At 40.2% G+C, this 27143-nt stretch overlaps 1 protein-coding gene across 1 annotated transcript in view; it reads left to right on the plus strand.

Annotated features, from left to right (window-relative positions):
* The first annotated feature begins 4327 nt into the window (after positions 1–4327).
* phkb (phosphorylase kinase, beta) overlaps positions 4328–27143 on the plus strand; it is a 205780-nt gene continuing 182964 nt past the window's right edge. The window contains exons 1-2 of the mRNA XM_048605984.1: positions 4328–4350; positions 24845–24944. Of these exons, the coding sequence (XP_048461941.1) occupies positions 4343–4350; positions 24845–24944 (108 nt within the window). The 5' untranslated portion in view covers positions 4328–4342. The remainder of the gene's footprint in view (positions 4351–24844; positions 24945–27143) is intronic.

Raw genomic sequence — 27143 nt, forward strand, 5'->3', positions numbered from 1 at the left:
CTGAAACCAACACTTTATGACTGGATTAGTTTTTTTTTCCCCCCCTCTTCCCCCTATGGCAGAAGGTACTGATTCATAGTGGTTCTGATTCTGCCAGGTTCCAGTAGACTCCCATTAACTTAACCAAGTGTCATTAATTACGTGAGAGACTCATTCTACCAAAATAATCATTTAAAGTTGTGAGTGACAGCACTGTCAGAGTTAATTTTGCCCTGAGTTAGCAATGATGCATTTCCATCAGGCTGGCTTTAGTCAAAACTCCACAATGTTCAGATTTCCACCCAGCTTTCATCCAGAAAAAATATATTGTCTTTCTTTTGTACATATTTTGATGAAGCTTCATTTCTTTTTTTTAATGTAACAAGCTAGCAAGCCAGCAGGGGAGATAGTTACTAAGGTATTTGCAGTGTTGGGTTTTATGACACCTAACCAGAGAGAGGGAGCCAGAATCATGACTGTTAAAAGAGATGCTGTTAGTAGGAGCCTTCAAGTAGTCAAGGTTTGGACAAGTCCTGAGTTGCTTAGAAGTAATTGAGAAGAAATTTCAAGAAGCAGGAAACTGTGGAAGAGTCCAAGAGGAAGGAATCCTCCAAGACTGTTGAAGACATGAGATTATGGAACCCATGTTAAGTTCCAGTAGTGAGCTGTGATTGCTTGGAGAGACTTTTACTAAAGAAAATAATATCAAGTAATTGGACAGCAGCAATTTGCCAAAAATAAATGAATTAAGCCATGAAGCAAGAAACTTCAGACAGAAATAGGATTGATTCTTCACTTAGGCTTGAATGCCTGTAAGGTTATTACTGGGTTAAAATGCATGAAATTTTCTCTCTGATAATTGGAATGACTTTATTCCAGTAGCTCTTATATGTTGTGATGTAGTTTGTGCTTTGTTTTGTTTGACAAACGGTTGTGTTCTTTTGTTTAAAAGTAAAGAATATTGGCAGTTTCTTGTGAATTTATCAAGCGACTGATCTCCATAGTAAACAAAAAGAAACCAAATAACATTTATGGTCTGTCAAGCTAGGTCTCACTCCAGGATCTTATTTGTCCAGTATTACCATTATTATCACATATGAGGATGTGACATGCAGTGACAATGTCACTGACTTGTAACCCAGAGCCCAAGTCTAATTTCCTGAGAACATAGGTTTGAATACCACCATGGCAGTTAAAATATGTAAGTGTAAAAGCTAGCCCTAATAGTGATCATGTAACTACTGTTGATTATCATTAAAAACCCATCTGGTTGACTAATATTCTTTAGTGAAGGAAATCTGCCATCCTTATCTAGTCTGACCTGCATGGGACTCTAGACCCACGGCAATACAGTCGACTCTTAACTGTTTATGCAATTAGGGATGGATAATAAATGCTGGCCCAGCCAATGACACCCGGATCCCATGAATGAATTTAATAAAGTTATAATGTAGGCAATCATTGAGGGGAGGCGATGGTCTGGTGGTATTATCGCTAGACTATTAATCCAGAAGCCCAGCTAAAGCTCTGGAGACCTGCGTTCAAATCCTGCCACATTCAATAATAAACTGGAATTAAGAATCTATTGATGAACATGAGACCATTGTTGATTGTCAGAAAAACCCATCTGGCTCACTAATGTCCTTTAGGGAAGGAAACTGACATCCTTACTTGGTCTGGTCTACATGTGACTCCAGACCCACAACAATGTGGTTGACTCTCGACTGCCTTCTGAAATGGCCTAACAAGTCACTCAGTTCAGAGGCAACTAGGGACAGGTGATAAATGCTGACAGCCAGCAATACCCATGTCCCACTTGTGAAGAGAAAAAAAATTCTGTCCAGGCTTCTATGGAAAGCTAGTTTCACATCTGAAGCTAGTTAAAGTTAGTAAGCTAACTTCGAAGTCTGTGTCTTTTATGAAAATGGAGGTTTCCTTTTGTTGTATGCTATATAAATATCTTGGTATTTGAAATTAATTTTAAAATAATTATCAAATATGAGATGGCGTTGAATGAAAATATTTTTGTGTTAGGCTTGATTTTTGTCTGCGATTTCACTACATTTGGCATTATTTTAGAGCACACTTCTGCTCCAGTAAGTTGTATAACAGAATGGTCATTTGAGATAGAGCATCTGCTACTTCACTAACACTTGCTGGCAACAAGCATAGTTACGAACATGACAGCTTCAGTGTAGCTTTGATGTGAAGTTACCTCTGCTTAATTGTAGAATTCATTTTAATGGTGATGATTTCAATCCAGAAGAAATCAGATGTTTAGAATTTAGTGCAGCGTAACACAACTTTATTTGCAGGTTGAGCATGCTGACAGCTTGATTGGGTAAATGGAATGGGATAATTGGAAACGAAAAATTAACTGTCAGAGTAACTGCAGGGGACTGTTGATTGTATGTCAGTGTAGAAGAATCTCTTCACTGTAATAAATAGACAAAATTTCACATTAGTCATGAACGCTTTGCTTGATCACTAACAGCTAGATATGTATGCCCGATCCCTGGATAAATTTTGAGCCAGAATTTACTTTTGCGTTTCATAAGTAGCAGTTCTTAGTTTTAGTTGCAGTAGGGTCAGTGTAAGTCTTTATGAAGCATATTCCCCTGTATAAGAATGTGGCCAGCTTGGTAAGAAGTAGCCAATCGTTACATTTGCAGTTGGCTAGAGTGACTTTTTCCAAATCTTGCTTCTCACACACACTTCCTCCACGACTCTTAGTACCTATCAGTATATTTCACTCTCCTGATGCATGATTTGTCACGATGGTTGTGTTCTACTTTCAATTGACTGATTTGTTTAAAAACAAACCCTACTTCAGTTAAACTTGCTGAGGAGTTAACATCATCTATTCTAATATCAGTAATTCTACATTAATATGGTAGATGACTATATTGTGTGTGATTATCAGAAATCTGATTACACAACAAACATGAGATGTGAGGCCAGACTGAGTAAACCTCCAAGTTTTTGCAATTCCACAGGAAAATATGTTTAATATTTAGACATGTAAGAATTAGCAATCCAACGCCAAAATGACTGAATCAAAAAATCAGTATTCTACATTGTAACAAACTTTCCTTTCTTTTCTATGTTTATTTCCAAAATTTTAATCTTTTCATCCAACTTCTTCATGCTGTCCTACGTTATGTTTACCTGTCATTCTTGACATTTGGTTTTGTTCAGTCTGGTTCACTCACCTCCAGACCTCACAGCCTTCATTCAAACATGGACATGTTATGACACACTGATAGCAAGCCAGACCAAATCAGACTTGCTAATATCAGATACATCAACACAGTGAAATTAAAACATTCAATGACTCTCAAAGTTGCCCAATTGTTCCTAACCTGACTTTAAGAATAATACGTCAGACTCATACATTTATAACATAAGCAGGATTTACAATTTATTATTAATACTGTAACTTTAGCAGGGCAAAACTAAATAACAAGGTAACCTACTTAATGGAGGAGGTGATGGCCCAGTGACATTATCATTAGACTATTAAAGAGACGCAGGTAATGTTCTGGCACGTTCACATCTCGCCATGGCAAATGGTGGAATTTGAATTCAATAAGAATCTGAGATTGAATTTAATTGTGAGCACGAAACCTTTGCTGCTTGTTAGAAAAACCCACCTGGTTCTGCCACCTAGACCCACAGCAATGTGGTTGACTCTCAGCTGCTGTCTGGGCCAAATTAGGGATGGGCAATAAATACTGATCTGGCCGGTGATGTCCACGCCCCCTGAATAAATAAAAAAAAGTTTGAGATTTAAACGTAATTTTCTTTGATCAGAATCCCCACTCTCACACACAGACTAATAGACAGACACAGTTAAGAGATAAATGAAAGAAAATGAAAGAATTGTAATTTTCAAGCCCGATAACCATTTCAACAATAAGTATAGGTCTTTATGGAATCCTTGAATAATGCATTGTATTACAGACATGTGGGATTGTATCTTGCTTGAATTCTGAAGTCACCGGTCAATGCAAATAGTTTCCAGCAGTTTCTGAGAAAAAATCACTTATTTCTTATAAACTGGGATTATTTTTTGAGAATATTCAATGAATCTTTAACTGAATATGAAACCAGAGAAGAGTAAAAGTCAAAAACAGCTTCCCCGTCCAGCATTCTGCCCAATTAAATCCCAGTCAGTACCAGTTTAGTCTACGGTTTCTGTTTCTTTTCCAACATACTCTATGATTGGTTGGCCATCACCAGCCTTCCCTTGATTAACTAATGCAACATCCAATCAACAGCTGCCAGCCCTTGAAAATAACACATGGTGTAGTCGTCTTGGAACAGCAAGTACCCTGTAATTGTCTTTCAGGCCAGATCTCATATGCCACCGTAAGTTTGTTTCTGTTCTCTTTTTTTTTTGTTTACAACAAGTTGCTGTCAAAGTACAATTAAAAATAAAGAAAAAATGATGATGGTCTCAACAGAAAAAAGAGCTGTACTTTAGAGGTGAAGTGGGAGAACTGCCCTTGCAAAAAGGCTGCATTTGATCAAGTATGACGTCAATGAGCACTAGCAAAACGAGTCAATACGAATCTGGGAGGTTTTCGGGGAGAAGAGCAGAAACATTCCATTGGTTGGAGTCATAACTGAGCACAATGAAAGATAGTTGTCATCGCTGAAGGTCAACCATCCCAGCTACGGGGCATCACTGAGAGAAAATAGATATCTTCAAATCAAATTGTTCAGAATTGCTATTTCACATCTTTGGACCAGGTGGATTTGAACTCGGACTCTCGGGCCTAGAGGTTTAGAGACTACTGCTGCGCCACAAGAACCCTACTACAAGAGGATAGTGTCCAAGGTTCAACCATCTTCAGTTGTTCCATTAATGATCTTCCAGTGAAAATATCAGAAATGGGGATGTTTATTGATAATTGTGCAGATGTTAAAAACCATTCACAGCTCTTCAGATACTGAAGCAGTCCATTTCTCTGTGCAGCAATACCTGGACAATATCCAAGATTGATCTGATAGGTGACAGGTGGCATTTGTGAGGCTCAAATGTTCTTCACTTTTCACTCTTAGATAGCAGCAGCACTGCTGACTGAGCTTGTCCCATCTTAAAGTACATAGCAGCTGGACTGGTTCTGTGGCAGATGATGAGACAACAAACAGTAGGGAAAAACATGCTTGACCTCATCCTCACTAATCTGCCTGCTGCAGTTGCATCTATCCATGACAGTCTTGGTAAGAGTGACCACCCTACATTCTTTCTGGAGACAAAGTCCTGCCTTCGCAGGAGAGGGCCCTTGATTGTGTTCTGTGATACTGTCACCATGCCAGATGGGGTAGATAAATCTAACGAGTCAAGACTCAGCATCCATGAATCGCTGTGGACTATCAGTAGCAGCAGAACAGTACTCTAACACAATCAGTAACCTTGTGACCTGGCATAATCCCCACTCAACCGTTAACATGAGGCCAGGGGATCAACCCAGGTTCAATGAAGAGTGCAGGAAGGCATGCCAGGAGTAGCACCAGGCATACTTAAACATGTGGTAACTTGGTGAAGGTACAAAGAATGACTACCGGCATGTAAAACACCAAGAGTAGCAAGTGATAGAACTATGTGATTCCACAACCAATGTGTTAGATCTATGTTCTGCAGTCTTGCCACGTCCATTTGTGAAGGGTAGTGCACAATTAAACAACTCACTGGAAGAGGAGGCTCTACACGCAATAACAAGGGACCCTAGGTCATCAGTGTAAAAGGTAAGGCTGAAGCATTTGCAACATTCTTCATACAGAAGTGCCAAGTGGTTGATCCATGATCCATTTTATCCTCCTCTAGACGTCAGCAGTGTCACAGATACCAAGCTTCAGCCAATTCAATTCAATTCACATGATATCTGTAAAATGCTGGAGGAACTAGATACTGCAAAGGCTATGGATCCTGACAATACTTAGCAATAATACTAAAGACTTATGTTCCAGACCTTGCCACACTTTTATAGAAGCTATTCTAGTGCATTTACAGTATCGGCATCTGTCAGACATTGTGGAAAATTACCCAGACATGTACTCCATATGAAAGGGAGCAAGAACAATTACTGCTCTATCATTCCCGTCTTGATCATGAGTAAAATGATGGATGGTGTCATCAACAGTGCTGTCAAACAACACTTGCTTCGCAATAACTTAATGACTAATGCTCAGTTTGGGTTTCTCCAGGGCGATTTGGCTCCTGACTTTATTATAGCCTGAGCTCAAACATGGACAAAAGAGCTGAATTTCACAGGTGAGGTGAGATGCCAAGGCTATGGTTGACTGAGTGTGGTAGGGCTACCAAAATTGGAGTTAATGAGTATAAGTAGGAAAGTTTGCCACCAGTTTGAGTCATATCTGCTACAAAAGAGATTGTGCAGTCTTTAAAGATCATTCATCTGAACCCAGGCATCTCTGCAGGAGTTCCTCAGCACTAGTGTCTGAGGTTCAACTATCTTCAGCTGCTTCATCAGTGTCCTTCCCTTCATTATAAGCTTAGAAGTGGGAATGTTTCCTGGTGCATGCCATTGACCAGAAACCGAACTGGGCAAGGGGAAAGCACCTGTCAATAAATGTGCAGCTGGAAATTCGCAGCAGGTCAGACAGCATCTGAGGAGCAGAGAAGTCAATGTTTCAGGTCAAAACCCTTCGTCAAGACAGGGGAGGGGGAGCCCAGAAAAAAAGTAGAGGAACGAGGTGGGGCTGGTGGGATGGAGATAGGTGGATGCAGGTAGAGGGTTATTGTGGTTGGTCAGTGGAAAGGGTGGAGCGGCTAGGTGAATAAGAAGATGGACTGCTTGGCAGTGGAAAAATTTTGAAGCTGGTGAAGTCAATATTTAGGCTATTGGGCTGTAAACTCCTGAGGCGAAATATCAGGCATTGTTCCAGCATGTACAGTGCTTACTGTCTCCTAGGCCAAAGCACTAGACTACTTTGACCTCATTAAGGCCTTCAGCAGTAGCAACTATGAGGAATTATGGAATATCCTCCTCGGTTTTGGCTGCCCCTCAAAGATTGTCGCCATCCTTCATCTGCCCCACAATGACATGCAAACTGTGATCCTAAGCAACTGAGCCATCACAGATCCAATTCCTGTTTGTGTCAGGATCAAGCAAGACTGTGACATGGCACCAGTACAGCTTTTGATCTTCCTTGCAGTGATCCACCTCACTCTCAGCAAGCTTTCCACTGGAGTGAATCTAATCTATGGAACAAACAGGGGCCTGTTCAATCTCTGCCTCTGCCACTGCCACTGCCACTGGTCTATTTCCAAGGTTGCCTCATCCTGTGTCATTGAACTACAATATGCAGACAAAGCTTGGATCTGCGCTCCGTTAGAAGCTAAGCTCCAAGCCACCACCATCACCCTCACCAAGGCATACATGAGCGTGAGCTTTACACTAAATATTCATTCCTTAACTCCGCACAAGGTTCAACTCCAAATTCACTGTGCCAGCTCAGCTTGTAGTCACCTGTCAAAGAAAATGTTTCAAGACCAGACCTCATTAATTGATATCAAGCTCATGGTTTACAGAATGGTAATAACTACCTGTCCTCCTATGTGACCCAGATGTATATGATATTAAAGCAGGCACCTCAAAATCCTGGATAGGTACCACAAACCCGTAGGTACCAATGATGTAGGCAGAGAGAGAAAAGAGGTTCTGCTGTGGTAATGTGAGCAACTAGGGGCTAAATTCAAAAGCAGAACCTGAGTAAATTGGCACAAGGTCAACAAGATGAAAGAGGTGAATGTGTGGCTCAGAGATTGAACCTGTTTCTCCCACACCAAATTCTTGGGACATTGGCACTGGGGAAGAAAGTACTGTTCCCATGGGACGGGCTCCACCCAAATCATGCTGGGACCTGAGTCTTGGTGAATTGCATAACAACTGTGGATAGGGTTTTAAACTAAATAGTGAAGGGTGGGTTCATTTGCCTGGAAATTATGGAAAAAGTTAAAGGGGTGAGGGTTCAGCAGAGGTTATTAAAGTTTCCAAAACAAATAGTGGGATAGAGAGTATGGAAAGGTCAGGAATCTAACTTTGGGCAGATGAGGGGACATCACACCTGAGAATGGGGGGGATGTTAATTCAAGACTAAGGATGATGTACTTAAAATGCACGCAGTATATGATATAAGGTAAATGAGTTTGTAGCGCAGATTGAAATTGGCAGGTACAACATTGTAGTTCCCAGCCCTGATCCCCTTGCAGGGCTGGGGACAAAATATACAAGATACATATCCTATTGATGGGTCAGGCAGATGAGCAGAGGGTTTGGGTTGCTTTGTTAGTGAGCAATGAAATTAAATCAATAGCAAGAAGCAATATAGAGTTGGAGGCCTAGAATTTATGTGGGTAGAGCTGAGGAGCCGCAAAGGGAAAAAGATCCTGATGGGAGTTGTGTACAGGCCTCCTAGCAGTAGTCAAGATGTGGGGAAGAAAATAAATCGGTAGGTAGAAAAGGCATGTAAGAACGGCATGATTACAATACTCATGGGAGACTTCAATATGCAAGTGAACTGGGAATATCGGGTTGGTAACAGATCTCAAGAAGAGGAATTCACACAATGTCTACAAGATAAGTTTTTTGGAACAACTTGCGGTAGAGCCCACTACGGAACAGACAATTCTGAATTTGCTGATGTGTAATGAGGTAGACTTGATTAGGGAGCTTAAGGTGAAGGAACCCCTAGGGGTCCAGTGACCATAGTATGATAGAATTAACCTTGCATTTCAAGAGTAAATGAAACTACAAAGACACAAGGGAGGAGCTGGCCAGAGTTGATTGAAAGAGGATCCTAGCAGGGAAGACAGTAGAGTGGCAATGGCAGGACTTTTTGGGGTAACTCGTGAGGCACAGCAGAAATTCATCCCAATGAAGAAGAAACATACTTCGGAAGGATGAGGCAACCATGGCTGACAAGGGAAGTCAGGGACAACATGAAAGCAAAAGAAAAAGCATTCAATGTGGTGAAGATTAGTGGCAAGTCCAAGGATTGAGAAGCCTTTAAAACCCAGCCAAGGATAACTTAAAAATAGCAACAAGGAGGGAGAAAATGAAATATGAGAGTAAGCTAGCTCGTGATATAAAAGAAGATTGCAAGAGTATTTTTAGATATATTAAAGGGAAGAGAGAAGCAAGAGTGGATTTTAAATGCTGGAGAAGTAGTAATGGTGAACAAAGAAATGACAGAGGAACTGAATAGGTACTTTGCTTCAATTTTCAGTGGAAGACACAGGCAGCATACTAGAAACTCAAGAGTCGGGGGCAGAGACAAGTGTAGTGCCATCGCTAAGGAGAAGGTGTGGGGAAGCTGAAAGATCTGAAGGTAGATAAATCACCCAGACCAGACGGACTACACCCCAGAGTTCTGACGGAGATAGCGGAGCAGATTGTAGAGGAATTGGTGATGCTGTTTTAGGAATCACTGAAGTCAGGAAGGGTCCCAGAGGACTGAAAAGTGGCGAATGTAATGTCTGTGTTTAAGGAGGGAGGGAGAGAGACCGAAGACAGAAAGTATAGGTTGATTTGTCTGACCTTGCTTATTAGTAAGATTTGAGAGTCCATTATTAAGGATGAGATTGTGGAGTACCAGAAGTGCATGGTGAAATCGAACTAAGTCAACACCGTTTCATCAAGGGAAGTTCATGCCTGACAAATCTGTTAGAATTCTTTGAGGAGGTAGTGAGCAAGTTAGACAGAGGAGAACCAGTGCATGTGATCTATTTGCATTTGCAGAAGGCCTTTGACAAAGTCTTGCACAGGAGGTTGCTGAATAATACAAGAGCCTGTGGTGTTAGGGGCAAGCTACTGCTGTGGATAGAGGATTGGCTGACTGGTAGAAAGCAGAGAGTAGGGGTAAAGGGGTGTTTGTCAGGATGGCAGCCAGTTTCTGGTGGAGTTCAACAGAGGTCCATGTTGGGATACACCTATTCATGTCATGCATTAAAAATCTGGACTTAGTTTGTAGATGACACAAAGATAGGTGGAGGAACAGAAGTGTTGATGAAGCAAGGAGTTTGCAGAAGGACTTGGGCAAACTAGGAAAGTGGGCAAGGAAGTAAAAGATGCAATACGATACGTGAAAGTGTGAGCCTTCTGTGGTAGGAAGAATAGACTATTTTCTAAACGGACAAAGGCTGCGGAAATCGGAAGCACGAAGGGACTTGGGAGCCCTTGTTCAGGATTCTTTTAAGATTTACATGCAGGTTCATTTGGCAGTTAGGAAGGCAAATCCAATGTTAGCATTCATTTCAAGAGGGCTGGAATACAAGAGTAGAGATGTACTGCTGAGGCTGGATCAGGCTCTGGTCAGACCACATTTGGAATCTTGTGAGCAGTTTTAGGTCCCATATGTTAGGTAGGATCTCTGGCATTGGATGGGGTAAAAGCAGGTTCACAAAAATGATCCCGGGGATGAAGAGCTTGTTTTACAAGGAGCAGTTGAGCTCCCTGGGTCTGTACTCGATGAAGTTTAGAAGGAAGCCATTTTGGATACAGAACTAGCTCAAAGGTAGAAGACAGAGGGGGTGGTGGAGGGTTGCTTTTCAGACTGGAGACCTGTGATCAGCGGTGTGCCACAAGGATCGGTGCTGGGTATGCTGCATTTTGCCATTTATATAAATGATTTAGATGTGAACATAGGAAGTATGGTTAGTAAGTTTGTAGATGACACCAAAATTGGAGGTGTGGTGGACAGTGAAGAAGGTTACCTCATTATACAACAGGACCTTGATCAAATGGGCATTGGGCTGAGGTGTGACAGATGGAGTTTAATTTAGATAAATGTGAGGTGCTGCATTTTGGAAAGGCAAATCAGGGCAGAACTTAATGGTAAGGTCCTGGGAAGCGTTGCTGAACAAAGAGATCTTGGAGTGCAGGTTCATAATTCCTTGGAAGTGGAATTGCAGATGGACAGGATAGTGAAGAAAGTGTTCAGTATGCTTGCTTTTATTGGTCGGTGCATTGAGTGTAGGAGTTGGAAGGTCATGTTGCAGCTGCACAGGGCATTGGTTAGGCCACTTTTGGAATACTGCGTGCAGTTCTGGTCTTGCTGCTATAGGAAGGATGTTGTCAAACTTGAAAGGGTTCAGAAAAGATTTACAAGGATGTTGCCAGGGCTGGAGGGATTGTTATAGACAAAGGCTGAGTAGGCTGGGGCTACTTTCCCTGGAGCGCTAGAGGCTGAGGGGTGACTTTATAGAAGTTTATAAAATCATGAGGGGCATGAATAAGGTGAATAGCCAAGGTCTTTTCTCCAGGGTAGGGGGAGTCCAAAACTAGAAGGCATATGTTTAAGGTGAAAGAGGAAAGATTTAAAAGGGACCTAAGGGGTAACTTTTTCACGCATGTACGGAATGAGCTGCCAGAGGAAGTGGTGGAGGCTGGTACAATTACACCATTTAAAAGATATCTGATGGGTATGTGAATAGGAAGGGTTTAAAAGGATATAGGCGAAATGCTGGCAGGTGGGACTAGATTAATTTAGAATATCCCGTCTGCATGGATGGGTTGGACCGAAGTGTCTGTTTCCATCACGTGTAGCTCTATGAGGAGGTGTCTGATTGAAACTTAGAGAATACTGAGAGGCCTGGATAGACTGGACGTGGAGAAGATGTTTCCGCAAGTAAAAGCGAATAGAACACACTAGCACAGCCTCCATGTGAAGAAAGGACACTTCAGAACTGAAATGATAAGGAATTTATTCAGCCAGAGGGTGGTTCATCTGTGGAACTCGTTGCTACAGAGGGCTGTCGAGACCAAGTCATTGAGTGAATTTAAGACAAAGATAGATAGCTTTTTGATTAGTAGGGGATCAAAGGTTATTGATAAAAAGCAGGAGCTGAGAAACATATCAGCCGTGATCGAATAACGGAGCATACTCGATGATTCTGAGCCTGTCTGTGGTCTTATGCTCCACAAGATCCTGCAAATCCATCATTAGTGTTCTTGCTCAGGCTGATAGTCCAGCATCAAAGCATCGAACATGCTCTAAATCAGCTCTGCTGAGCAGGCCTTTGTCAGCAAGCCTAACACAAGAATCTTGCAGCAGGCATTCTGTTCCAATCTTTGATACTGCACGTGAGCCCTAGGAGGGTACACCCTCAAAGCCTCCTTGAAAATGTGTCTCTCCTCCCCACAGAAACAGTGGAGGGAAAGCATCTGGGAAAGATCTCATCATCAATGGCAAGCTGAAGTCAGGTGTTGACAGAGAAAGGAGCAAGTGACAACCTGAGTATTCCACCCTCTTAAACCCAACCACTGTTTACCCAGTTTTGACAGAGACTGTACGTCAAGATTTGGACCTTTCACTCACCTGAGAACTTGTTTTTGGTGTGGAATCATGTCGTCCTCACTGGGTAAGATGGAGAGAGAGGAGTGCATGACTTGAATACATGGACGATCTGTACCAAAACGTCCAACAAGACATGCCATTGTGAAGTAGCTTGTGGAGTTATGCAGTTGGACATCCAGTTTTGTATCTGAACAATGTGTTTGATGGAGAATATTGTTGTCCTAGCAATCTTTTAAAGATCTCTAGTAGGAAATTCTTTGTAGGTGAGGCTTGCTTGGATCTGCTAAATGAATCAGTGTGTTTTTAAGTATCTCAACACCTTTATGTTCATAAAGGATCACCTGCATTGTTTCTGTAAATACTTGGGGTACTTTTTTTATGTTTTGTTGGATGTAGAATTAGTTGATTTAAATGCTGGGTAACAAAAGTGCAAACCTTTTATGCTTGTCAATAAAATTCCTCAAGCATAAAAGCCTTTCCTATTTTTCAATGAATTATTCCACCCTTGCCTTAGATTGGCAGTTAGAGCAGAATTGTGATTTTTTGTAAAATGAATTGATTTAGTCAACTCCGGGATTCAAGCCTGTGACCTCCTTATGCCACAGAATTTTCCAATCTTGAGGGAGAAACAATAGTGTTGCTTTTCTTGGCTGCTGTATTCACTTGAATAATTCTGTATCTTTGAAGCAGGATAATTAGAGGTATGCTTGTAATTCTGTAATTTCTCTTTGGTCTTCGACTGTTGGGCAGTAGACTTGATTTGTGCAATTTCCCATGGCAGTGGATTTATTTAAGCTGCAGTTGGGACTACATTTCTTTATTTGATTAGTATTATGCATAAAATCAACTAGGCGATATTTGTTGCAATTTTTTTAATGCCAAAGTAAAGTGAAATTTAATGAATTTCTAAATTATTTTAATTTTGAGTTACACAGTTTTCTTAATTTTTAGTTGTCATTCTTTACTATAATCAGGATTGTAATGCACTGTGATTTTAGATATTGTTTTTGGGACCTTATTTTGCTTATCCAGTAGGTTACATAATTTCATTGTTGTTTTTGATAGTATAAAGCTGTAGTGGAGGGGAGGTCACATTTAATCAATGGATACAGTCACGTCAGCATTGGGGAGAATTGGTTAAAGAAGTGCCAGGAGATAGGACCACTAGTTTCCTCCCTTTCCAATAAACACTACTCTAAACAGTCACCAGGTCTATTCCCTCCATGCTAGTTTGGTTAAAACCAGGGCAATTTTTTTTTTAATCAGGTCAGGTTTCCTTGCACTGAGGTAAGAGGATATCATAATAATAAAATTATTTTGATGTTATGATCTATACAGTGCAGCAAGACATTTATTGTTTAAGTTCAATCTGTGCAAGGATAGCTTCAAAAAAGTACTGGGAAGCTCTCTTCCTACATCCATTTCGTTCCAGCTTAAAGGGCAGTGGTCACCATTAAGGGAACTTTTAAGGTCTGTACGTCACAGTTACGTTTTTACATTCCAGCAATATGATAACATTTTGAAATAATAATGTCAATCTTTCTAATGCTCAAAACAGCACAATATCATGTATTTACTACACTGTGGTAATGTAGCATTCCTAAGCTGCTACTTTTTTGGGGGACGTTCGGGGTGGGGGAGGAGTTTGTGGTTGGGTCCTCAAACCCAGAGCCGTGAAATGGACTTATTTCTTCAATTTTTTAAATTTCATTTTTATATTGTTTACTATTGTGGAAGGGCTGTTATTCTGAACTTTTCATTTCGTTATTTTTCTAATTTATTATTGTCATTTTGTACTTTTGAAGGTCTGTAACACTGGACTTTTTATTTCTTTGTTTTTCTATTTTTTTTCCTAAGAATTTGTGCTCAAGAGACTTCATCTAGGTACATTTGTACCTAAGATGGCTCCATAAATGGTGACTTATAAACTTGCATTTTACTCATGTGCGTACATGTGACAATAAAGCTAATTCAATTTAATTCAATCCAATTTCCCTTCCATAGAAAGTCTTTCAGGTGACAAAGCATCCATTCTTGATGTACATTTTCCTGTCAATGAAGTTGCCAATACCAGCTGTACAGAACTCTCATTAGAAAGCAACACAAGCACATGAATAAATAATACTTTTATTTGTTCCTTAATCTAATGTGATTCTTGGTACTTTGCCAGTTCTTAAACTAGACATAAACCAGAGAGTAATTTTAGGATACAGATTTACTATCTGAAAAGCAGTCATCATAAATAACTTTACTTGTTAAAAGTGATTGTGAAACTATTAAATCATAGCATTGCAAAAGAACAAATGCCTGATCGATGGATTTATTTATTATTCCACATTTTCACTTGTCTTCTTTTAGTGAAAAAGGCTGCCTTATTTTAAAATGAATCATTTTATATTATCAGTGCAGTGAGTTGTTTAAAACTCTGTAAGAGTATTGTGCTGATTTGTAATGGACGACCTCCTCAATTATTTTCCAGTCAACTTCTATTACTGCTCCAACTGTAGCAATTATTTGTGCTCAGATTAGTATATTACATTTGGTTTCTATGATTTACGTAAGAAAAACATTCTCAGATACTTGATCTTTAGGCATTTTCAAAGAGCAAAATTCTCGGACCTCACACTAGTGAAAAACATCTGTTGAGGTATAATCATGCCAAGACCTAATTCAAACTTGAAACTTAAAAATATCCTCCAAGACAGCTGAAAATCTGCAGCCATGTTATTTACTGAAGTTGATTTAATGCAACAGAATGCACATTACTAATGCATTGCAAGGTTTTCTGTGCATTTTATTTGGGAGATACATGTTGGTAAGGTTAATTTGTTTTTATTTTAAATATCTAGTTAGTAGCTCAATTACTTTTCCTGGGAGCTGGGAAGGAACGTCTGTGCAGAATTCTACCCTATTTAAATTTCTGCGGTCAGGTACTGGTCTAGAATCACCAAAAAGTATAATTTTCTACTCCAATCATCATTTATTCCATGGATAAAATTTTTCTTTTCACAGAAATAAATCAATACACAGATCCAGTATTTGATTCTGAATATCATTCATAATTTCATAATGAAAAATGAAGTCAGAGTTCCACTCAGACTATCTTCATATTACTAACCCATTGTGATGATCATTGCCTTCCTTCTTGCAGATTTGCATTTGGCACTGACCACAGTAGAAATTTCATAAAAGAATACATGTACAAGCCTGAAAATCAAAAACATATATGCAGTAAAATGGTGTTGCCCGTGTGATTTTAAAGTGATGTGCACATCTCATTTTGTTTCAGAAAGAGGTTACTGAAAACAAATTATGATCTGTAAAGCTATGATGTGTGTGTGGATGTATATTATATATATATATATATACATATAAAAAGAAGAAGTAAGTAAAATGAATCCATTTTAATTGTGTCACTCTTCTTGTGAATCAAATTTTGTTTAATAAAATTTTGTTATGGTTTCCATCATAAGTGTTTGCTTCCTTTTGGCAGTGGATTTTCGGTAACCAGGCATTATAGAGGTTGAGTGGTTGCAGCATTGAATGTTATTTGAAGTGGAAGTTGCATATCATAAGAGAAATAAGATCACATGCATTTTTAAACAGCTAGTAGTGAAATTCTTTCCCAAATAATTAAAGAAAAATGTTGTGTTTTACAGCAATACTAAGAGTTTCTTCTGCCAGTAATGTTGACAAAAAACATTGGACATGTAGTTGTGCTAAAAGCAGCTTCTAAATTAATCTAAATTTCTAAATTTTCTGAAGAACTGTCCCGACCCGAAACTTCAGCTTTCTTACTCCTCTGATGCTGCCTGGCTTGCTGTGTTCATCCAGCTCCACACCTTGTTATCTCAGACTCCATTGGCATTGGCAGTTCCTACTACGTCTAAATTAACCTGTTTGCCAAAAAAACTCATAAGGTCACTCTGAGATAGTAGGAACTGCAGATGCTGGAGAACCTGAGATAACAAGGTGTGGAGCTGGATGAACACAGCAGGCCAAGCAGCATCAGAGGAGCAAGAAGGCTGACGTTTCGGGCCTAGACCCTTCTTCAGAAAGAAGGGTCTGGGCCCGAAACATCAGCCTTCCTCTTCCTCTGATGCTGCTTGGCCTGCTGTGTTCAGCCAGCTCTACACCTTGTTATCTTAAAGTCACTGATTTCACTTTCCTTTGATGGTTTAGTACTGTCATTTTTCTAGTGCCTAACAATAGAAGGATGCAACATTCCTTGCAAGTGGAAGGGTTAGGGGGTGTGGGGGGAAGTGGTTTGAAACGCATTGTAAGACTGTTGATGATTGAAGCAATGCATTATTTTAAAAAATTGTGACTTGGGTAAAGATACAGAAGTACGATCAGCACTTTGAAACTTATTTAACACAGGAGAGAAATTTGTTGAAAAATAGGAGCTATGAATATCATTTTCTTAACATTAAGAACTTTAAGTCGGTCAACCATATTCTATTTAAAAACATTCTGAAAACCCCTGCGCCCTAATCACCAAAGTCTGATATGCTATTACAGGCTTCATGTCCATAACATAATGTTACACTATAGAACATTAGATTGTATCATTTGTTAATGAAATGATTTATGAGTTGAAAACCCAGTCCCTGAGAAAATGTTTGATTTCTCAGACCTGCACAAAGTATGTTAATTTTCAGAATTGAAACAACTGATTGTCCAAATAATTTCACTGTAAGCTACTCACAAAACCTCCACTGTCAATTTGTTGCAGTAATAACTCCATCTGCTCTCCATCAATTCCTACTTCCCCTAGACAAAATCTTATTCCATGTTGGCAGCAGGTGCCAGAATTTGTGGAAAACTAGTCTTCCTAAGCTTCTTCCATAAAATAAAGTTTATGATTTTTTTTCTTTATTCATTTATGGGATGAGGGCATCACTGGCTAGGCAACATTTATTGCCCAACCCTAATTGTCTCGAGGGCAGTTCAGAGTCATCCACATTGCTGTGGGTCTGCAGTCACATGTAGGCCAGACCAGGTGAGGATGGCAGTTTCCTTCCCTAAAGGACATCAGTGAATTGGATCGGTTTTTCCAACAGTCAACAATGGATTCATGGTCATCATTAGACTCTTAATTCCAGATTTTTTAAAAAATTAAATTCAAATTCCACCATCTGCCGGGATTCGAACCCGGGTCCTCGAAACATTACCTTGCTCTCTGGATCAGCAGTCTAGCAACAATACCACTAGGCCTTGACAAGTTACGTACAACTATTTTTTTAGAAACCACATTATTTCTGCCATTGCTAAGAGCTAGACATTTTTATTAACTTACTTTATTCATTCACTTGCTGCATAAGTATTTATTCCCCAGTCTTGTGTTGCTCTTGAGAAGGAGGTGATTAGCTCACTTTTTAAACTGCTTCTGTCCATTTGGTGTAGTACACCCCCAATGCTGTAGGGACGGAGTTCCAGAATTTTGACTAGGGACACTCAAAGAGCGTCAAGATATTTTCAAGTCAGGATGGTGAGTCACCTGGAGGGAACTTAAAGGTAGTGGTGTTTCAATGTATTTACCACCCTTGTCCTACTGGATGGAAGTGTTTTTAGCTTTGGAAGATGCTCTCTGAGGACTTTTGGTGAACTTCTGCAATGCATCTTGTAGTGGTCCACACTGCTACCTTTAAAGATGGAGGGACTGAATGTTTGTGAATGTGGTGCAGATCAAGCAGGCTATTGTTTTCCTGGAAGGTATCAAGCTACTGTTGCTTATGTTGCACTCATCCAGGAAAGTGGCGAGAATTCCATAACGTTCTTGACTTGTGCCTTGTAGATGGCGGACAGGCTTTGAGGAGTCAAACTAAGTCACACACTGCATGATTTCCAGCCTCTGGCCTACGCTTATAAGCACAATATTTATGTAGCTCATCCAGTTCTACTTCTGGTCAGTGGTAACCCCAGGATGTTGATAGTGGGGAATTCATTGATCATAATGTCATTAAATGTCTATAGCAATGGCTATATTTTTTCTTCTTGAATATACTTAATGCCTGACACTGGTGTGGTGCACGTCACAGATTGTTACGGTGCAGAAGGAGGTCATTTGGCCTATACTGGCTCTTCAAACAAATGATACTTACTAATTGTCAGCAAAAACCTAGATATTGTCCACATCATGTTACATTTGGACATGAGCTGGTTCAGTATCTGAGTCGCCGCAAATGGTGCAGAATATTGTGCAGCCATCAGTAATCACCCCCACCAGTCTTCAGTACTATTGCCAGAATATTGTAAGGCCCCATAACTTTTGCTGTACCCAATACCCTCAGCCCTTTCTTGAAATCATGTGGAGTGAAATGATTTAACTGAAGACTGACATTTGTGATGCGGGGGATCTCTGGACCACCATTAATGACTAAATGTGGTAATACTACTTAGATCTGATCTGGTTGCTGAAGCATTTAGCTCTGTCCATCATTTGCTTTTCATGCAATTTGGCTTGCAAGTAATCCTGAATTGTAGCTTCAACAGATTGACACCTCACTTTTATTTATCTGTGGTGCTGCTCTTGTCATGTCCTCCTGCTCTTCATTGAACAGGATTGATCTGCTGAAAATAACAAATGCTGGAGATCACAGCAGGTCAAACAGCATCCATGATGAGAGAGCTTTGACGAAGAGTCACCTAGACTCAAAACATTAGCTTGCTCTCTGTCCATGGATGCTGTCGGACCTGCTGTGATCTCCAGCATTTATTGTTTTCAGTCCAGGTTCCAGCATTTGCAGTATTTTTTTCCTAGGATTGATCTATTGGTTTGATGGTGGTGGTAGGGTAGGGTATTTGCCAGGCCATGAGGTTGCAGAGTATTGCAATACAATTCTGTTGTTGCTGATGTCCCACAGCACCTTAGGAATGCTAGTTGGTCAGATATTTTTCATTTCATTTACATGTTAAACAATCCCTATGATAAATTAGATTTATTAACATGGTAACCTCATGTGCTAAGGTACAGCAACCTGCTTTTAAAAAATTATGCAAGATAAAATCAGATTTGACCAACATAAATTATTGCTTATATTTTTCTTATTGTTGATCTTAGATGTATTTAACATTTAGTCTCTGCAGTTAGATTCATATCAATTACATTTGGATAAGCATGTCACAAAATACTGGTCCTAATTAAAGTATGATGATGTCCCTGTTATCCAGAATTGTCATTTGACCAGCAATCGACAGAAGTAGGTTTCCTTGCTCTGATTGTTTTTCTGTCTCCTTTTGATTAAACCTCGCTGATGGTATTTATGAGCAGTCCTGGCCACAACTGGCCAATTGATTGATTTGATTTATCGTCACGTGTACCAAAGTACAGAGAAAAGCTGTGTTTACGAGCAGTATAGGCAGATCGTAGTGAACAAGGATGTACAGATCAAAAAGACTTAGACAGAGGCATACAGGTTATATTATATAGGGTGTCCCCTAGGTGAGATCGACGTTAGGCAGATCATTATTTGAGGCTAGAGAGACAATTCATCAGTCTAATAACAGCCAGGAAGAAGCTGTTCCTGAACCTGCTCGTGCATGGGTTCAGGCTTCTGTATCTTCTGCCTGACGGAAGAGGTTGTAGGAGGTCATTACTGGAATGGGATGGGATGGGACTTTGATCATAGTGACAGCCCTTCTGTGGCAGCGAGCCGTGTAAATGGAGTCCATGGATGGAAGGATGGCTTCCGTGATGGTCTGGGCTGTGCATGCCACCTTCTATAGTTTCTTATGGTCCTGGGCAGAGCAGTTGCTATACCAGGCTGTTATGCACCCAGACAGTATGCTTTCAGTAGTGCATCTGTAGAAGTTGGTGAGGGTTATTATGGACATGCCAAATATCCTGAGCTGCCTGAGTAAGAAGAGGTGCTGTTGTGTCTTCTTGACTGTCACATCTACATAGGAAGTCCAGGTTAGGTTATCGGTTGTCATCACTCCGAGGAACTTGACGCCCTCCACCCTCTCAACCTCAGTTCCATTGATGTTGCTGGGGGCGTGTTCTCCTCCTTTCTTTCTGAAGACAACGATCAGTTCTTTAGTTTTTTCGACATTGAGAGAGAGGTTGTTTTCATTTCACCACGTCACCAAGCCCTGTATCTCCCTTCGGTATTTTGACTCATCGTTGTTAGATATCCAACCCACTACGGTGGTGTCTTGTAGATTGCATTCATTCGGAATTTGGCAACACAGTCGTAGGTATACAGGGAGTACAGTAGGGGTCTGAGGACGCATCCTTGGAGGGCTCCGGTGTTGAGTGTTATTGTGGAGGAGTTGCAGTTACCTATCCTCACTGATTGCTGTCTATGGGTCAGAAAGCTGAGGATCCAGTTGCAGAGGTTGGAGCCGAGATCAAGGTCATGGAATTTTGAGATCAGTCTGGAGAGTGTAATGGTGTTCAAGGGGAGCTGTAGTCAATGAGCAGGAGTCTGATGTAGGTATCTTTGATGTCCAGATGTTCCACGGATGAGTGCAGGGCTAAGGATATGGCATCTGCTGTATTTCTTGAATTGGTCTGGATCATCCGGCTTGAATGCTGCACATCTGGTCTTCAGTAGGGTCTGGATTTCCTGGTTCATCCAAGGTTTAAGGTTGGGGAACACTTGGATTGACTTCTTTAGTATGCAATCCGCCATGCATTTGCTAATGAAGTATTTGACGGTGGTGGCGTAGTCGTCTAGGTTTTCCGCTGAGTACTTGAACATGGTCTAGTCTGCTGATTCTGAGCAGTTCTGGAGACAGTCTTCCACAGCCTCGCACCAGCATTGTACTTCCTTTTGTGAAGGATCCTCCTGTTTCACCTTCTGCTTGTAAGCTGGGAGGAGGAACACAGCACAGTGATGTGATTTCCTGAAGTGTGGGTGGGGGACGGAGTGGTAGGTGTCCTTGATGGTTAGGTAACAGTGGTCCAGAATGTTCGGTCCTCTGGTGGGGCAGGAGATGTGTTGGTGGTACTTTGGCAGCAACCTCCTTGAGGTTGGCTTGGTTGAAATCACCAGGCACAATCAATAGGGCCTTGGGGAATTTTGTTTCTAGAGTGTTTGTGGCAGTGTAAATCGAATCCAGGGCATTGTTCACATCCGCATGGATGCTATGTAGACTGCTGATGTAACTGGCAGCCATCATTCCCCATGCACACAGGTTACCTGGGAGTATACTGTATTACAACTTGACTTGGAAGGGGGCAGTGGTTGTGCCCCTACCTCTGGACAAGAAGGCTTGGGTTCAAACCTCACTTGCTCCAGAGGTACGTAATAATATCTCTGAACAGGTGGATTAGAAATTATCTCCAACTAAGTCCCACCCTTCCACTGATCGCAACAAAGTTTGGAAACATCATGTTGCTTTTTATATTTGGTGTATGTATATATAACATGTATTTATTTACATCAATATACTAGACTGTATAGCTCAGTATGAACATAGAACAGTACAGCACAGTACAGGCCCTTCCACCCACGATGTTGTGCCAACCTATTATCCCACTCTAAAATCAAACTACCATGCATACTTTGCATTTTACTATCATCCATGTGCCTATCCAAGAGTCACTTAAATGTGCCTCATGTATCTGACTCCACTACCACTGCCGCCAGCGCATTCCATGCACCCACCACTTTCTGTGTAAAGAACCTACCTCTGACATCTCCCCTATGAATAACAAGTCAGCCATTTTCATTTTGTAACAAATAAAGAATTAGTTTGATGCAAGCAAAAGGCACTCAAGCAACGATGTAAAGATAACAAAATGACTTTGGCCAATCACAGCAAAATTCAGAAAGAAGGAATTGTTCACAGATTGTCCTAAATGTTGGTCTGTAGCTGAAGTCATTTTGCATCTAAGTTTCTGGGCGAGAGAGTATTTTCTGGATCAATTCTAGCTGGTTGACATTACCATTTTGGAACTCTCCATTTGTAATGATGAGGTTTTCAAATGGATTTATAACTCACAAACTTTGATGAAAAGGGAGTGAAGGCGGTGTTCCAAATCAGTTGTCTTTCTGCCAGTCTGTCTTCAAATTCAATAGCTTTATTACACCCACAAGAAAGGTCATTTGATGTTTCACTGAAAGTCTTGCAGATTCTGACTCCAGTTGAATTGCTTGATCTCTTTGCAAATGCACCATTTTTCTATGGCAGACAGTCTCCTTTGCTTTGTGATGTGTTCTTTCCAGATAGTCCAAGGAATAGTCCAGTCAATGCAATGTAAATTAATATTTCAGATACCATATTTTCATAACACCATGGAAAATCCAATCTGGTTTAAGTTCATTTTTATAGGCCAACATTCAACCTTCATGTTTTACTTTCAGGCACTTGAAACTATTGAATGTTCAAACAAAGAGTAGGAATTAATGTGTCCTTTTCAAATTGGAAGGCAGTAACTAGTAGGGTGCCACAGGGGTTGGAGCTGGGACCCCAGCTATTCACAATATATATTAATGATTTGGATGAAGGAACGAAATATAACATCTCCAAGTTTGCAGATGATACCAAGTTGGGTGGGAGGGTCAGCTGTAACGAGGATGCAGATTTCCTTCAGCATGATCTGGACAGGTTGGGTGAGTGGGCACAGCAGTGGCAGATGCAGTATACTTTGGATAAATATGAGGTTATTCACTTTGGAAGCAAAAACAAGAATTACTACCTGAATGGCTCTAAATTGGGAGAGGGGGGTGTGCAGCGGGTCCTGGGTGTCCTTATGCATCAATTGCTCTAGGTATGAGGAGAGATTGATTAGGTTAGGATTGTTTTTGCTGGAGTTCAGATGAATGAGTGGGGAGCTCATGAAGACTTAAAAAATTCAAAAAGGACTAGACAGGGTAGATGCAGGGACGATGTTCCCAATGATGGGTGTGTCCAGAACCAGGGGTTACAGTCTGAAGTTTCAGGGTAGGCTATTTAGGATGGAGTTGAGGAGACATTTCTTCACCCAAAGAATGGTGAGCCTGTGGAATTCATTACCACAGGACGTGGTTGATGCCAAAACATTGAATGTATTCAGGAGGCGGCTAGACATAGCACTTGAGGTGAATGGGATCTGAGGTTATGGGGAGAAAGTAGGATTAGTCTATTGAGTTGGACAATCAGCGTTGATCGTGATGAATGGCGGTGCAGGCTCGAAGGGCTGAATGGCCTCCTCCTGCTCCTACCTTCTATTTTTCTTTGGTCAAAATTGTTTTGTGTTACAGAAATGATCAGATGTAATTCTGCAAGAGAAAGTGCTTGCTATACAGTCAACCATTTTGTAGAACCACCAGTTTTTCTAGTCAAATATGAAATACTTTTGGACTATTCTCATTTACAGAATGCTCATTAGCTATATGCTCTGCAATCAATTACAGTAATTAACCGTCTCTGCTCAGCAATGGTGCAGCATTCCATTTTTTTTGATGTAGTTATTACACTGAAGAATAAACAATGCAGTAAATTGATAAAGTAGAATTGCAGAACTATTTGTATCAAATCCAAGTCTTTAGAGCAGAGTATTGTTCAAAATTAGAAAAGCGGGAACACAAGGAACTTAAACCGTTACTGTGTTAGCAATTGCTAATTTTGAATTAAAACAAACAGTTCAAGATACTGTGTGTAATTCTGGTTGCCCTTCTATTGGAAGGACGTTGTTAAATTTGAGAGGGTGCAGAAAAGATGTACAAGCATGTTGCCAGGACTGGAGGGTTTGAGTAATCGGGAGAGACTGAACTGACCTGGGGTTTTCTCCCTGGAGCATTGAAGGTGGAGGGGTGACCTTGGAGAGCTTTATAAAATGATGAGGGGCTTGTTCCAAAATGACTTTTTCATCTTTGCTTTTAAAAGTGGCTCCTTTATACACCTGAAAGCTCAAATCTATTTTTCCTCCACGTTTAAATCCACGTTCCCAAATAATAACAATGTACTAGAAACTTACATCACAGTACAGATAAGCTATGGCGCGGAAAATGTGTATTCTTTCCAATTGATTTCACTGTTTATTCTGCACATGAGCAAGTAAACATCTCTATTCTATTCTTTCATAATTTTAAGCCATCTCTCATATCACTCTCCAATCTGAATAATTGAACTAAAACAAGTCAGTTCTGATTCTATACAGTGCTAAGTGTTATGCATTACTGGTGGTACATTTTTGAATAGAAAGGCTAAATATTTTATGATAGATTGAATTATTCCTTAGATTACAAATCTATATTTATTTGATCAATAAACAATAGCCACAGGCTCAACCCGGGTCCTTCATTTTTGTTTCATAGTCACTTTACAATCAGTTTTTCATGGTGACTGTAGTATTTTATACCTGCTGTGATACAACAATGCTGATTTGTTTTGAAGCCATTTCAGCTGAATAATTGATTTGAATACGGAGAGCAGATTTGCTTTTGTTAAGTTGCTCAATTAATTTGTGTCGCTTATTCAAATCAATATTTGGCAATGATAACTTGCAGTTTAAATTTAATTGTCATGGTCCTGGGCTGTTATTATAAGTTTTTGATTTTTATTTTCATAAATTTACATCTTGTCATGCCATACCTTGGCTTTATAGGCGCATTGACGATGATAAGGGAAGGACTCATGAGCTGGAATATTGTGCTGTTAAATGCATGCGAGGAATTCTCTACTGCTACATGCGTCAAGCTGATAAGGTAAAGTGCTAATGCATGGGTGCACATTCTGACCTTTTCATTTAGAATTTTAACTTCAGTAAATAACTGTGAACATATAGATACAAACATGTTTAATTATGGAAATAAACAATGATGTCTCATTTTTTAAAAAAGGCTTTTGTACCTTCTACTAACCAGTGGTTGGAATTAATTTAATCAATTGAGTAATAAATGAATTTGAAAGATTAGTTTTTATGACGGTTCATATTTGGCTTTTTTCACCAAGTATCATTGCAAATCATATACATAAGCCATCATTTCCACAATGTTTGAACCAGACTGCTTTGTCTGAAGAATGTGCAACACAAATATTATTCAACTTGACCCAACATGATTTTGCCTAGCAAAATGAAATTAGGTCTTCTCAATCATTGAAGTGCTTTTGATGCACAGTCACTGCTACAGAATAGGGAAATGAGCCTGATAAGAATAAGTGGACCATATCCATCACTGGCAAAGGGAGGTCGTGTCTTAGTTACACATCAGCACCCTACCTTTATCTCCGAGCTCCTGTGATCTGTAGGTTGGCACTGCTTGTCAATCCTTCACTGAGCCAGTACCTCACATCCACCTCCAGAAAATGTGACCTGCAGCATTTGTCTGCTGTTTCTCTGCCATCCAAAACTGTTCACCTCCTCCCATCCAAATGAGTGGGGTAAATGAGACAGGGAAACATGCGAATGAGAATGGAGATCACTCAAGAAACAAGGAGACAAATAGAAAATCTAAGGAAATGGTTCCAAATGTATGACAACAGGAATTTGTGAGAGATCTTCACTTTACCACAGACAAAACCTTAGAAGTTAGAAAATTACAAATTTCAAGTCAGCACAGTTGGATTTAATTGTTTTGGGGCTTTTTTGTCCACCCATGAGAACTTTCAGTAATGGTTTTATACTCGAAATCCTTAGCCTGTTCAAAAACCAGCATTTGATCTTGATAGCTCCAACTTTAATCTGGGTGCAGCGCTTCAAGAAGGCAGCTTACCACCACCTCAGGGACAATTAGGATGGGTAGTTCGTGCTGGCCAGATGGTGATGTTCACATTTCACGAATGAATTCAAAGAAAAGACCACAGTAATTTTAACTCCCCATCCCCATTTTAATATTTCCCTCTTGTCCAAAGTTGACAGGAAGTGACATTGAAGCTCACAGACAGGAGCAGGAACTGGGATAAGAGTTGGGCTCCACCAGCGATCAAGTGAATAAGTTGGAAACACAGTATAAATTCCCTAATCCATTAATGAAACCAACCTGGCAGCTGTTTTGGCCTCCTTAAGCATTTCCCCCAGCAGTCTTCTCATCAGCCTTTCCACTCACCTTAAACTTCTATAGTTTCTGACCCAATCATAGCTCCAGCGAAACCTTCATTATCCTCCCCTTCCTGCTTTGGTCTTAAGTTTGTTAATGTGTTAGCTGTGCTTTTATACAGAATAATGCTGTGAAACCATAGTTAATGATTTTACGAAACTTGAAATAGTGTTGACTGGAAGAGTTCTAATAGAAATATCCCTACCTTGACCAGCCCAAGAAGCACTCAGGCAAATTTTGATGACAGGATCTGGTTAATTAAGTTGATTTACATAGTTTACATAGTTTATAGATATAAACGTTTGTGCTGTGGGCAAGTTGGGGTGAAGTCTTATCACTAATAACATAATAGGAGACTCTTCCATATGTGGTACTCATTCTACTTTGCTCCCAGATGCCATGATCACTTCTTCAATATTTTCACAACCCAGATGATCCTTCATTGCTTTCAAATTCCACAGTCATATTAGTAATTGCATTTCTCAAAATCCATGTCCATCACTTCTAATTCTTTGGAAGATGTTCCCACTGCCAATAACTTCAAATCTTCGCCGTCACTCGATCCAACATCTCACTAACTGGTTTGAAATAACATAATTTATTCTTTACTCTGGGCTTGTCATCTTGGGTGTGATTTTCACACATTACCTACTTTCATAAACTTAATAATCATATTGACTCTTTTCCACCTACATGATATTACCCAGTCTGCTCAGTTCCTCACCTTTCACATTTTATTTAACCAATTGCACTTTATTCTCTCGCTATATTCAAGCACTATATTGGTTCATAGCAAACTGTACAGAACTCAAAGCAACAAAGAGATTTTATAAAATGGAGAATCTGTCTTTTCACAAATCTTGATAG

Source organism: Rhincodon typus, chromosome 15 (assembly GCF_021869965.1).
Source record: "Rhincodon typus isolate 14 chromosome 15, sRhiTyp1.1, whole genome shotgun sequence".
Classification (NCBI taxonomy): Eukaryota; Metazoa; Chordata; class Chondrichthyes; order Orectolobiformes; family Rhincodontidae; genus Rhincodon; species Rhincodon typus.